Source organism: Motacilla alba, chromosome 22 (assembly GCF_015832195.1).
Source record: "Motacilla alba alba isolate MOTALB_02 chromosome 22, Motacilla_alba_V1.0_pri, whole genome shotgun sequence".
NCBI lineage: Eukaryota > Metazoa > Chordata > Aves > Passeriformes > Motacillidae > Motacilla > Motacilla alba.
Window position 1 is genome coordinate 1,027,533 of NC_052037.1, and position 14,464 is coordinate 1,041,996.

The 14,464-nt window shown below is 47.2% G+C and overlaps 1 protein-coding gene across 4 annotated transcripts in view; it reads left to right on the top strand.

The window, feature by feature from the left end:
• DOCK5 (dedicator of cytokinesis 5) overlaps positions 1–14,464 on the top strand; it is an 81,937-nt gene that overhangs the window by 40,829 nt on the left and 26,644 nt on the right. For all 4 annotated transcript variants that reach the window (XR_005259632.1, XM_038160271.1, XM_038160272.1 and 1 more), the window contains exons 23-37: positions 380–491; positions 777–847; positions 2,140–2,246; positions 2,898–3,034; positions 3,703–3,798; positions 5,297–5,395; positions 7,945–8,039; positions 8,573–8,651; positions 8,867–8,967; positions 9,764–9,822; positions 10,287–10,441; positions 11,331–11,416; positions 12,890–13,046; positions 14,168–14,208; positions 14,308–14,398. Coding sequence is in view for 3 of the 4 variants with exons in the window: in XM_038160271.1 (XP_038016199.1) it covers positions 380–491; positions 777–847; positions 2,140–2,246; positions 2,898–3,034; positions 3,703–3,798; positions 5,297–5,395; positions 7,945–8,039; positions 8,573–8,651; positions 8,867–8,967; positions 9,764–9,822; positions 10,287–10,441; positions 11,331–11,416; positions 12,890–13,046; positions 14,168–14,208; positions 14,308–14,398 (1,486 nt within the window). In the remaining variant the exon portion in view is untranslated. The remainder of the gene's footprint in view (positions 1–379; positions 492–776; positions 848–2,139; positions 2,247–2,897; positions 3,035–3,702; positions 3,799–5,296; positions 5,396–7,944; positions 8,040–8,572; positions 8,652–8,866; positions 8,968–9,763; positions 9,823–10,286; positions 10,442–11,330; positions 11,417–12,889; positions 13,047–14,167; positions 14,209–14,307; positions 14,399–14,464) is intronic.

The window sequence follows — 14,464 nt, forward strand, 5'->3', positions numbered from 1 at the left end:
CACAGATACTTCAGTCATTGGGCGAGGTGGGCGATGACACATTCTGCAGTTGGGGTAAAATCAAAGGGGTTAAATTGCAGCTTCAAAAACATCTTCCCAGAGTTTCACAGTGAGGGTTTGAAACCCTTTCTTCATGTCCATTCTGGATTTTTTTTTCCTGTTTAATACTTGGAACCCAAGCAGAATTTGCTGCAGTGGCAGCCTGAAAAGTGCAGTTTTCCCCCAATAACAGATTCCAGCAGGAAATGACTGCTAGATCTCCAGTTCCATTTTTACCCCTATGTCTTTGTCGAAGGAGATGGCATTAAGATGTTGTTCCTGAATGAAATCCTGTTTCAGCTGCTGGATTTCTGTGTGTAACTGGCCCTGTTCTTTGCAGTGTGTATGGGAAAAGTGAGGATGGGAATGAATTCAACGATGCAATTCGCCAGCTGTTCCTCTCCTTCAATGTGCTCATGGACCGGCCCCTGGAGGAGGCTGTCAAGATCAAGGTGAGCAGAATTTCCAGGGAAAAGTAAAAATCTTTAATTTGATCAACTGGAGCAGTTGGGAAGGGGCTGGGCCAGAAAAAGGAATGAGAGAATTATCCATGAATCCCTTCTCCTCATCTTTCCCACTGTGCACTGCAGATCTGGGATGGCTGGAGGCTCTTTGGATGCATAAATTTGATTTATTTGATTTTAAACCAGTTCTCTGCAGTTGTCCCCATATTTGCTTTTGACAAAAACTGGATTTCCCACGTGCATTTCATGTCCTCGGTTTCTTTCCTCTTTCAGGGGGCAGCTTTAAAGTATTTGCCAAGCATCATAAATGATGTCAAACTGGTATTTGACCCGGTTGAGCTCAGGTAACTGTATTAAGTTTGTTTGTCCTCTAAACCCAGCTTATCTGGTGGGAAGAATTTTGGAAACTCGGCTAAAAACAGCCACTCTGGTTATGATCTGATGGTGCAGATTGTGTGCATGGACTCAAGGAAGTGCTTGCTGGGCTTTAAAGGAGGTCAGTGGAGTTCAAAGGATTCTCTGCATCCCAGTTTTTCATTCTGGGAGTGTCCAAGCCCAGGATGGATGGGCTTGGAGTGACATGAGGAGTGGGAGGTGTCCCTGCCCGTGGTGGGGGGGGAGCTGGGTGATTTTAGGGTCCCTTACTACCCAGATCATTCCAGGATCCTGGGATCCTTACAGCACCTGGAGATTTTACTGAAAAGCAAATCTGATGGCAGTGAAGTGTTGAAATCTCGTGCAAGTTTCCACCAGTCCTTGGTGAATGCTCCTGAAAAGTGTGGCAAAGGCTGAGCATTGACTGGGAAGCCAAAAGCTGTGTTTATCCAGGAAATTGTCAGCCTGCGGATTCCTGGCTGTGGTGCTCAGAGCTTTGCCCAGAGCTGCCCAGCCCTGTCTCCCTAGCCTGACAAAAGTGATTTGCTAGGAAGTAGCAGACAGGCAGCAAAAGTCCACGGAATTTAATTAAAGGGAATCTGGGGTTGGAGTGAGTCATCGGTCCCGATGGAAGGGGCAGCTGGGAGGAGGCTGTGCCTTTGTGCTGGGGATGTTCCAGCTTTCACCAGCGGGCTGCTGAGTTGGTTCAAATGAGTCTTTCCAAACTGTCCCTGGGTGTGACAGCCTCTGGGATTAACTTGTGAGGGCGCAGAGCGCTGCCTGTTTACAGGGTTTGGAATGTACCTGGTGTGTCCTGGAATAAAAGCTTCATTTAAAGAGGTTCAAGCCTAGAGTTCCTGAACGCTGCTCAGTTTTACTTCCACGGAATTCACAGAATTCTGTGACTAGGTTGGAAGAGACCTTAAAGATCATCCATGCCCTATCACCTCAAGAGGACTTCAAGTCCTGTGCTGAGTTTCTTGACAATCACTCTGGGCTCTGTAGTAATGTGCCTGTCGGATGGAATTCCCAGAGGAGCTGTGGCTGTCCCATCCCTCCCACGCTGGAGCTTCCTGGGGCAGTGAGAGGTGTCCCTGCCCATGGCAGGGGCTGGAGTTGGTGGGCTTTGAGTCCCTTCCAGCCCATTCTGGGAGGCTGTGATTCCATGTGTGGCCCAGGTGCGGGGCAGTGTCCGTGTGGGATGGATGGGCTGAGGCTGGGTGGCAGTGCTGACCCTCTGCTCCCTCTGGGTTGCACACAGTGTCCTCTTCAGCAAGTTCATCCAGAGCATCCCTGAGAACCAGCTGGTCCGGCAGAAGCTGAACTGCCTGACCAAGATTGTGGAGAGTGACCTGTTCAAGCAGGCTGGTGAGTGGCACTTGGAAGGCTCTGGGCTCTGCCAGGGGCACACAGCCTTCAAGACAAGTTCCCCTGTCAGTCATCAGGGGCAATCCACCATTAACTCCAACTCTAGAAACATTGCTTGCCGTGGCAGAACTGAGGTTTGTTGCTGTTCAGTCTTTACACAATGCCCAGCGTGTGGGATCCTGAGCCAGGGGGGTGATTCAGAAGGAGGGGGAAGCTGAGTGTGCTGTTTGATGGAATATACACAATTCATCAATGAAAGAGTGGGGTTAGATGGCGTATTGGGAATTGGGAATTCCTCCCTGTGAGGGTAGGCAGGGCCTGGGATGGAATTCCCAGAGCAGCTGGGGCTGCCCCTGGATCCCTGGCAGTGTCCAAGCCCAGGCTGGAGCAGCCTGCCCTAGTGGGAGTTGTTCCTGCCCATGGCAGGGGTAGGATGAGATTATCTTTTTGGTCCCTTCAACCCAACCCATTCTGGGATTCCATTATTCAAATTACAGATCATTTATGACTCTCTCCAGTCCGTTTGTCATAACTCCAGTAGCTTTAAGCATGTTCTGGTGTCCCAGATGGAATCAGGAGCAGGACACTCGTGTGAGGTGCCCATACCCAGGGCATGCTGAGGCTCTGCTCTGTCTCTGTGTCACCTTGCAGAGTGCAGAGATGCCCTCCTGCCCCTGCTCATCGATCAGCTGAGTGGGCAGCTGGATGACAACTCCAGCAAGCCCGACCACGAGGCCAGCTCCCAGCTCCTGAGCAGTGTCCTGGAGGTCCTGGACCGCAAAGATGTGGTGAGCACGAGCTCTCAGGGCTGCCAGTTCAGCTCAGTTCTTCCTTGAGAAGTCATAGTAAAGAAACATCCTCTACTTGTGCTTTCATGAGTCAGAATTGTGATATTTATAGAAATTATGATGCCCTGCTGTGCAGTTCTTTGTAGGGGCTCTGTCTGAAAAGGAGCCAGGAAAGGTGGAATTAGTTGTTATCACTACTAGAAGCATTTACTTCCCTTTCTAGAGACCAAAATGTCATCTCAGCTGCTTTGGTGGCTTGTTCAGTAACTTGGAGCAAGTCAGGAAGTATTGTATGGTACAAAAACGAGGAGGTTGCTCGTTCTCTCTGTTATGGGATAGGGTCAGCAATCACTGTTCAGCCAGAAAAATGCACTTCCCACTCACGGGAATTGTTCTGAGTGCCTGTGAACAGAGCAGTTTGAGCTGTTCAAGAAGAGATGTGAAAGCCCCAGGAAGAGCTGATGAAGCTGGGACAGATCCGTTAAGGGAATTCTCCACTGAGTGAATCCCAGAGTGTTTGAATCGATCGCTCGCGCGCTTAAATCTCCTTTTTCTGCTTCCCCTAATGAAATTCAGCCCTGCCAGGGCAGTCCTCCCACACAGGGAGCTGCCCCTGGAAGGCTGTGCTTGAGGAATGGTCTCCAGTGTCCCTTGCTGGCTGTCCCCAGGGTGCCACTGCTCTGCACATCCAGCAGATGATGGAGCGGCTGCTGCGCCGGATCAACCGCACGGTGATCGGGATGAGCCGCCAGAGCCCGCACATCGTGAGAGCCTTCCCCACCCTCCCTGCCTCCCCAGCAGCTCTGACTGAGGGTTCATTCCCTGGGAGCCCTTCTCTGCCTCCCCAGCACTCCCTGACAGTGGGTTCATCCCCTGGGAGCTCTTCCCTGCCTCCCCAGCACTCCCTGACAGTGGGTTCATCCCCTGGGAGCTCTTCCCTCCTTCCCCAGCACTCCCTGACAGTGGGTTCATTCCCTGGGAGCCCCCCCTGCCTCCCCAGCACTCCCTGACAGTGGGTTCATCCCCTGGGAGCTCTTCCCTGCCTCCCCAGCACTCCCTGACAGTGGGTTCATCCCCTGGGAGCTCTTCCCTGCCTCCCCAGCACTCCCTGACAGTGGGTTCATTCCCTGGGAGCCCTCCCCTGTTTCCCCAGCACTCCCTGACAGTGGGTTCATTCCCTGGGAGCCCTCCCCTGTTTCCCCAGCACTCCCTGACAGTGGGTTCATTCCCTGGGAGCCCCCCCTGTTTCCCCAGCACTCCCTGACAGTGGGTTCATCCCCTGGGAGCTCTTCCCTCCTTCCCCAGCACTCCCTGACAGTGGGTTCATTCCCTGGGAGCTCTCCCCTGTTTCCCCAGCACTCCCTGACAGTGGGTTCATTCCCTGGGAGCCCCCCCTGTTTCCCCAGCACTCCCTGACAGTGGGTTCATTCCCTGGGAGCCCCCCCTGTTTCCCCAGCACTCCCTGACAGTGGGTTCATTCCCTGGGAGCTCTCAGTGGGCAGCAGTGCCTGATGAACTCATCTCTCCCTGCCCTGCAGGGCTCCTGTGCCACCCAGCCGTGGCTCCTGGTGTTTTTCTGAGCCCTGGGATTCAGGTTACCCCACTCCAGTTTGAGCTGAGTCACTGGGGGTGATTTCATTTCCTTTTGGCCCCTGTGCAGAGAATTTTGTGTCAGTGCAGTGCCTGACACAGCATCTTTGCTGTATTTGGTCACCTGGGCTCAGCAGGATGAAATGCTGGGGGATGAGACCCTTCAGGGGCATTTCTGACCCCTGGGTGGCAGCTGAGGGGATGCAGGCAGCTGGGGTGTTTTAATTCACCCTGGAGTTCATGTGCAGAAGGATGGGAAAGCCAGGAGCTGGGGATTTACCTGATTTTTGATAAGTCTGGGGTGACTTGAATGTGCCACCCATGAGAATTGCAGCTGGCCCTGCTACATCTGAAAATCACAGTCAGCTTGGAAAAGACCTTTAAGATCTGATGGAGTGGATCAATATATATAAAATAAAATTCTGTGTTTGGAGGATGTGTTTCTCTTGTGATCCATGGGGAGAAAGAAGGCAATACCCAGATTTCAAGCTTGAATTTTAGGAATTCTTGACTGGTTTAGTGGCCCAGACAGTCTCAGGTTGATGTCAGGGCACAGATAAGGAGGATTCTGATCATTGATGTTTGATCAGGTCACACTGATGTGCCACACTTGGAAGTTACAGTGCTTAACCCAGGAGGATAAGCCAGTGATTTGTGGTTTTCCCATTGCAGGGTATCTTCGTGGCCTGCATGACAGCCATCCTGAGGCAGATGGATGATTTCCACTACAGCCATTACATCAGCACTTTCAAAACCAGGCAGGACATCATCGTAAGTCAGCCTGGCTGGGGAATGACCTCAGCCCACCCAGCCTCACCACACTCTGCTCTGCACAGTCATTTCTCTGCTGAGTTTGGGGTGATCAAACCCTCAGCAGTGGCTCCTGGGGCCACCATTTCTGGGGATTTATTCCTGTCACCCTTGCTGGGCATTGTTGGGGTTGCTGACTCAGCAGAGCAGCATTTGTGGCATTGAGGAAAAACATCTTTAATGAGTAAAAAATGTTTGATCTGAGTCAGGAACCAGAAGAGGGATGGAAAAGAAAAGTATTTCCCCTTGTCTGGCTCTCACTTTGTGCCCTTGTTCTCTTTAATTCTTTCCCCTCCTCTGAAGTTTAATGAAATGCTCGAATCTTACTTTGGTGGCAGCAATGCAGGAAGTTCTCAAAATGTTAAAAATTCACATCCCCAAAACCTTTGGGTGTGAAACAAGGTGAAATACTACATTTCTGAGGGGTTTTTCTGCTTAAAATCAGCAGATCTCCCCCCAAACTCCCCAAAATGGCCCAAAGTAGTATTTCAGCAAGACTGGTGCACAGCACAAGAACTGTTGAAACTCTTTTGTCCCTTTATTCCTCATTTTGCAATTGGGAAATGGCTGTTTATTGAAATACCAGCTGGGGAAGGGCCTGGAGTTGTGTTCTTCCTGTACCAAAACCCACCAGAAGGTTTGGAATTCAGTCTGGGGAGCCAAGGTGATCCCTTTTTTCCCTGTGCATTGGAATTACAGAATTTCACAGAAAATCACTTGCACAATCAGCTCTTGAGCCAGCGTGGAGCAACACAGCCATCTACAGGTTACTCACACTTCATCTGGGTTTAGGACTGGTTTTCTCTTACCCAAATGATTTGTTGGGAAGGAAGGATGGAAAACAAGCCAAAGTCAGGCAGATTCAGGAATTTTGGAAGTGTTCATCCAGTGAGAAGATTTTCAGGATGATTATGGAAAATAACAATTTCTAATCTGATTTTTATACACCTCTAAATCTACAGGAGCAAACCTGCCTTTGTAGTGGTGTGGTAGTTGTTAATACCGACAGAAAATTTTGTTTTATTGCAATAACTGCTTTTATTTTTGTTGTTCTTTATTGGGTTTGTTTGTGCTGATGTTTCCAGCCCTGCCTTGGCATCATTCCCTGGTTAGTTTAGCACTTCTAGGAGTTAATTCATGTCTTCAAGGTGCCCGTGTCAAGTCCAACCCTCTCATCAGGCTCTGATTTGATGATGCCAAAAGGATTTTTACTGAGGCAGCACCAAGTGCTCCATTTCTCCATCAATATCTTGCCAATTCTTCAGCCCAAACTGTTCAGCTCAACAGATTTTTTGCTGGTGATCATTTCAAGGGGATGGCTGCTCCTGTGACCTTCTTTGTGTCCCTCTCATATTTGAATATTAATGTGCTGCTGCAGAGAATAGAATTGATTTAAGATCTCAAAGTGGCTTTCATACCTGCAGAGACCACAAGGAGGAGATCAATATTCCTGATATTCCCTTCTTTAGCTCATCTCTGTTCATTTTCTTTTTTTTTTCTCTCTCATTCTGAAATTCAACCTTGTTTTTTCCAAGTTTGAAGTCTTGTTTGGAGGGTATTTGTACAAAAAGTGTCTTTTCTACAATAATGTAGAATAATTCTAAATCACATCTCTGATGTTATATTCACTGCCTCTCCTTAACTGTTCTTAAACTGGACCAGGAAAGATTTAACTTTATTAGTGAGTGAAAATACATTGTAATTTCAGGCTTTCTAGTTCATTCTGTTGCATTGTCACCACTCAGAGGTTTGGGAACAAGCTCTGCAGAATTGGTTTTGCTCTCTAATCCAGCTCGTGCACAGCTCCAGCACAGCTTAATGCAAAACAGCAACAACAGATATCATTAAACAGACCAACATTCTGTGCAATTGTTTCTCCTTGTGCCCCTGGATGGATGAGATGTCAGGAGTAATTTCATTATTGGGCTGTACCACAGAATGAGAGACCCCTCTTAGGCAGGGCAGGGCACTGATTGCCAATCAGCTTCATCATTAATCAATGCAGTCCCAAACATTTGCATTTCATGAGGTCACAGCATCATCTCCCACACAAACCCACCCCGTGCAACCTGATTGTGTTTGCGGGGTGCCCTGTGGCAGGGAGGAATGCTGAATCTGACTCCCTGTTCTCTGAAGGCTGATTTATTACTTTATTATACTATATTATATTAAAGAATGCTACACTAAACTTTACTAAAGAATACAGAAAGGATACAGACAGAGGCTGAAAGATAATAATGAAAACTCGTGACTCTCTCCAGAGCCCCGACACAGCCTGGCCCTGATTGGCCAAAGAGTGAAAACAACTCCCAGAAACCAATGGAACAATCACCTGTGGGTGAACAATCCCCAGCCACATTCCACAGCAGCAAAACACAGCAGAAGCAAAGCAGATAAAATTGTTTTCCTTTTCTCTGAGGCCTCTCAGCTTCCCAGGAGAAGAATCCTGGTGAAGGGATTTTTCCAGAAAATATGACTGTGACACCTGATGGGTTTTATTTTTCCAACAGGACTTCCTGATGGAAACATTCATTATGTTCAAGGATCTGATTGGGAAGAACGTGTATGCAGCGGACTGGATGGTCATGAACATGATGCAGAGCAGGTACAGGGTAAAGTCTGGGTTAAGTCTGGCTTTGGAGCCTGCCTGGACCTGATAGGAGGGTGACTCACACAAGGCAGTTTATTTTCTTCAGCCACTTCAGGTTGGTTTAAATCAGATTCCAGCCAGTTTTAGTTCCTGTGTGTTCCACTGGTGGAACTGGAAGTCTCTGTCCTGCCCAGAAGAATGCAGTCAAACCCTGGGGTCTTTTTTTCTGCTTAAACCAGAGAAGCCTTTTTGGTCTCTGTCTTGGGGAATCACATGTGAAACCTAAAGCCAGAACTGGCCAATGCTTAACCTCTTCCAGAGAGGAAATTTTCCCTGATATCCAACCTGAGCCTCCCTGATGCAGCTTGAGGCTGTGGAACCAAGGGTTAACTTTGCCTGAATGTTCTCTGATTTAGAGGAATTCCTGCCTTTTTGGGAGCATCTGTTGCTGTCTCCCGAGCTCACACATAGGGGCTGTAAGCCCAGAGCTGCAATGTCATTGATTTTGTGTACAGAATCAGCTTCATTTGATGTTTTTATCTCTTCAGGGTTTTCCTCCGGGCAGTGAACCAATTCACCTCCGTCCTCAACCGCTTCTTCCTGGATCAAACCCATTTTGAGCTCCAGGTGATTGTCCTGTTTTTTCTGATTTTCTTATGGATCCAAAGAAACCTGACCTATGACCTGCAAGAGCAGCTGCATCCCACTGTCAGCAGGCTGTGGCTCACTGAGGTTCCCGTCCTTATGGAGGGAGCTCTGCATTTGGGGCTGGGCAGCTTTTTTGTGCCTGTTGTTGCTTTTCCTTTGTATCCTCCCACTTTAATCTCCTTTCTCCCCCCCAGCTCTGGAATAACTATTTCCACTTGGCAGTGGCCTTCCTCACTCACGAGTCCCTCCAGCTGGAGACCTTCTCCCAGGCCAAACGCAACAAAATCATCAAGAAGTGAGTTCCCATTTCAGGCCCTTTTTGCTGTCAGGAGGCTCCATTTGGGCTGTTCCAGACACCCCCAGGGTGGGAGGAGGTGCTGTGGAAATGCTGATTAGGGCGCTGTGATAAAGGGGTGGCCAGGACAAGATTGCAGGGCTGTAAATCAGGGCTGTTTGGAGTTTGGTCAGGCAGGTCTTGAACTGTTGCAGCACCTTGCCAGGGGTCTCTCCACTGAAAGGTCTGTAATGGAAAGGTTGTCATGATTCCCAAAATTCCCTCATGTAATTCCTCAGCCTTTGTGGAAGGTGGGTCAGAGGAATCCTAAAGGCCCTCCAGCTTTTTAGCCCACCACCTTTTACTTTTCTTCATTTCAGAGCCATTCATAGCCCCAAACCAGCAATTTTTAGTCACTGAGCAGCTTTTAGCTCTTCATTCCCTTGGAACTGGGTGCCTGGATATCTCTGAGCATCTTGACACAGGCTTTTGTTATGATTTGTCCCCTTTTTTCTGTAGAAGTGGCTTGAAGAAGCCTGATCATGAAATCCTTTTGCATTGCTTTGGTGTCAGAGGTTAAAGCTTTAGGAAAAAACACCCAAACCCAACCAAAGTGGGGTGGAATTGCAGGAAGAGAAGGGCTGCAGCTTTCAGGAAATGTGAACTCCCAGGAAATTCTGCTCTCAGCAATCTGCAGGGCTCTGTCAGAGTGAGCTGTGCTCATTTGTGGCTCTGCCCTTCACTTCTTCAGCAGCGTTCTCAGGACTATTGCAGTGCTTGGGCCTTTCTCATCTCTTCCTTTCAATGCCTTCTCTAGGTATGGGGACATGAGGAAAGAAATTGGCTTCAAAATCAGGGATATGTGGTACAACCTGGGTGAGTTCCAGCTAAAGAATTCTCTTTATTCCAGCTCTCAAGCTGGCTTTCAAATCCTTTATTTCCTTACAAAAGCTGCACGTGTTAATGTGGGGAAATGCACTTAGAGTTCAGCTGTTTCAGCACACAAAAACCTCTTTTTTCTGTGAATAACTTGGAAAAGCTGATTTTCTCCTCACATCAGCTGCTGAGATAATTTCTTAGATTCTCTCCAAAGGATGTTCTGCCATGTAAAGGATGAGTGAGATTTTTCAGAGAGCCTTTTTTTGTGATTTACAATTCAGCTCAGTCATTTCCTTGGGCTATTCCTGAATTTTGGAGCTGTAACCTGTAAATTCTTCTTTAAGTACCATTCACATTAAATCCACATTCTGAGCAGAGCGGTTGTTGTGTGAATAATGTGCTTAAACACTGGGAAATCCAAATCCTGCCACTGGATGGATTTGACTTCAAATTTCTTGCAGGTCCCCACAAAATAAAATTCATCCCAGCGATGGTGGGGCCAATCCTGGAGGTGACCCTGGTCCCAGAGCCTGAGCTGAGGAAAGCAACAATTCCCATCTTTTTTGACATGATGCAGTGTGAGTTCAACTTCAGTGGGAACGGGAACTTCCACATGGTAAGGGATGCCATATGTAACCCATATATATAATAATACAATATATATAGATATTAAATGCTATATAATATGAAATATATATATAATATGTAAAAAGACACCATATTTTAATATATAATATTATATGTACTGTATTATACACAATGTAATTGTATATTCATTATATATAACTATAAAGTAATAGATATAAAATAATATACATATATAAATACACTATAATACATGTATTTGCAATATATACTCAATATGGTATCTTTACTATGGCTGTTCTATATTATCCATAGGGCAAAAGAAAAATTGAGTATTTAAACAAACAAAAAAATCCCCCCCAAAATTGTGCCAAACCCCTTGGGACGTCCCTGTGGTTTGCAGGGTTCAGGACTTTCCAGTTCTGTCCCGACTGAGCCTTTCCTTGACTTTGATAATCCCTGAATTGCCCTTTTTTCACCCTTCCCTGCATTTGCAGAGCTGTCAGTGCTCACCTCTAAACTGGGAGGAGCTTGGAGACCCTCAGAGGCTCTGAAACGTAACTTCAGCTGTTTATTTACCTTGACAAAATAAATCCCCCACGAGAGGCTGTGGCTGTGAGGGGCTGTGCAGAAAGCTGCTGGGCAGTCAGGTTTAGGATTGCATGGTTGTTTAATTACACCACGGTTGTTTGGTTACTCCAGAGCGTGGCTGCTGGGGTGACAGCGGGAGGGCCGGCAGTTCCTTGCTCCAGTCTCATCATTTTGGGGTTTTGTCCTTTTGTTCTCCTCAGCCCTGGGAGCAGCCTGGCCTTGCCTGCACAGCACGTGCTGGGCTGGGAGGGAGCCCCCAGGCTGCCTCTGGGGCGACTCTGTGCCCTGGGAGCTGCTCTGCTTCACCGCGCTTGCCTTTGCCTCCCCAGTTTGAGAACGAGCTGATCACCAGGCTGGACCAGGAGGTGGAGGGCGGCCGAGGGGACGAGCAGTACAAGGTCCTGCTGGAGAAACTGTGAGTTTTATACAGCACCCGGAGGCTCCTTTCATATCTTTTATATTATATCTATTATTTATATATATATATATATATGTGTGTGTGTGTGTGTATATATATATATATATATATATATATATATGTGTGTGTGTGTGTGTATATATATAATTTATTCAATAATATAATATATTTTATATATTATTAATAATATTTATATATTATTATTCATATATTTTATATTATATATATTTTATATATTATATATTTTATATTTCATACATTATATATTTCATACATTATATATTTATAGATTATTTTATATAATATATATTCTATATATTATATACTGATATTTTATGTATTATATACTATATAATCTAAATTTATATATAATTTTATAGAATATCATTTATAGTTATTTATAGTAATAATTTATATAATAATTAATAATATAAATTAATATAAATAATCTAAATAATAATATAAATTGTAGTTTATAATTTATATTATTTATATTTATTATATTATAACAAATATAAATATTTATTATCTTTAAAATATAAATAATAATATAAATGATAATATGAATATATAAAGTAATAATATAACCTAATTAATTTATAGTGTATATTATTTATTTATTACATATTTTTATATTATGTTTTATATATTATTAATATATTATATTTTACATTATTTTATATTTGATATATTATTTATATATGTTTTTATATTAATTTGTATTATTTATATATTATAAATTTTTCACACTGTATTGGGCTGCTTTCCTAATGCAAAGAAGCCCCAGTCCATTAATGATTGCAGTGAGCAGGAGCTGCTGCAGCTGCAGTGATCTCGGTGCAGTGCAGGTGTTCTGGGGCTGATTGCCCAAAATGAGGGGTTTGTTCTGCACTTTCAACTGCCCTAAACGAGATGGAATTCAGAGCCAGCTGCCTGACTGGGGAGGGGGCTGCAAGTGGAAGTAAACGGGTGATTTTTGAAAGTTATGGAGTGATGAATCTGCCATATATTTTTTAGGACTGCTGTAAGAGTATTCTGTGTAATCAGCAGACTCATCTAATTCTAATACAGAATTTTAGTGACAAGAAATGTATGAAATGTCTATTTTAATCTAATCTGCTTTAATGTAATCTGATACTTCTGAGAAAGATTGCTTTGTGGCCGTGTTCTGACTTCATTTCCTGTGTGTGGACCCAGAACAGCGGTGAGCAAGCAATAAAATCAAGATACAGAGGAGATACTCAGTTCAAAGTTAAAGCAAAACTGGAGCTTTTAGCAATAAAACCTCAATTTTTTGACCAGCAAGTGCTGTCCTGCCCCGCCTGAGTTGGCTGTCTCAGGTGTGTGTGTCCAGCACTGAGTGTCCATCCAGGGAAATTTGGGTAATTCACCCCCAGATTTGGGTAATTCACACCAAATTCCCGTTTTCCACTCCTGGGAGGCCCAGCTGAGCGTTCTGGTGTCCTGCAGGCTGCTGGAGCACTGCAGGAAGCACAAGTACCTGGCAGCCCCAGGAGAGGTGTTTGCCCTGCTGGTCAGCAGCCTCCTGGAGAACCTGCTGGACTACAGGACCATCATGCACGATGAGAGCAAGGAGAACCGCATGAGCTGCACCGTCAACGTGCTGGTACGCCTGGGGACACCTGCCCTGGGACACCTGCCCTGGGACACCTGCCCTGGGCTGGGGACTCCTCGCCTGGGACACCTGCCCTGGGCTTTGGGGACACCTGCCCTGGGCTGGGGACACCTGCCCTGGGCTTTGGGGACACCTGCCCTGGGCTTTGGGCACCTGCCCTGGGCTGGGGACACCTCCCCTGGGCTTTGGGGACACCTGCCCTGGGCTTTGGGGACACCTGCCCTGGGCTTTGGGCACCTGCCCTGGGCTGGGGACACTGCCCCTGGCTGGGGGCTCCTCCCCTGGGACACCTGCCCTGGGCTTTGGGGACACCTGCCCTGGGCTGGACACCTGCCCTGGGCTTTGGGGACACCTGCCCTGGCTGGACACCTGCCCTGGGCTTTGGGGACACCTGCCCTGGCTGGACACCTGCCCTGGGTCTTTGGGGACTCCTCCCTGGGCTGGGGACACCTCCCCTGGGCTTTGGGCACCTCCCCTGGGCTTTGGGGACTCCTGTCTGGGCTGGGGACGCCTCCCTGGCCTGGACACCTCCCCTGGACTTTGGGCACCTCCTCTGGGCTGGGGACATCTCCCCTGGCCAAGGGACTCATCACCTGGGCTGGGGACCCTTCCCCCGGGCTTTGGGCACCTCCCCAAGCTGGAGTCTCTTTCCTGGGCTTTGGGTACCTCCCCTGGGCTTTTCTAGACCCTTTTGGAATTATTTTTGATCTGGAGGAGGATTTTAATGAAATCCTGGTGCCATTTTTGCTTCATGATGTGCTCAAGTCAGGCTCTGGAGCTGTAATCACAGAAAGATGGACAGTCCAGAATCTCAGTCTCCCGGTCTGGAACCCTGGAGCACAGGCAGAGGAGGTGCCTGGCCGATGGCTGGGATCCCTGTTCCCCTGCAAAGAGCCTGGATCACTCAGACAAGGGATTTCTCTGATTTGTCCCTCTTTGGAGGTGCTGGTGCCCCTCAGGTGTGAAGGGATGGTCCCAGGGCTGAGCAGCCAAAAGGACAGCAAATATCCCTGAAATGCCTGAAGCTGCTGCTCAGGTTACTCAGCTAGAGATGATTCTGCACAGCTGGGGTGCTCTGCATTGCCAGCGTTTGACTTTTCTCTCGTTGGCAGAATTTCTACAAGGAGAAGAAGCGAGAGGACATTTACATCAGGTAGGCTGTGTCCTCGAGCCTGAGCAAGCCTTTGTTCCCCTGGAGCTCCCTTGGATCCGGGAGTCCTTCCCAGCAAGGAATTGCTTGTGCTTTGCCCAGGTATCTGTACAAGCTCAGGGACCTGCACACGGACTGTGAGAACTTCACAGAGGCTGCCTACACCCTGCTCCTGCATGCCGAGCTGCTCCAGGTATCCCAGGGCTTGGCATTTAGTCAGCACTGACAGCTCACAATAACCAAAGCACTTTTTTGTCTG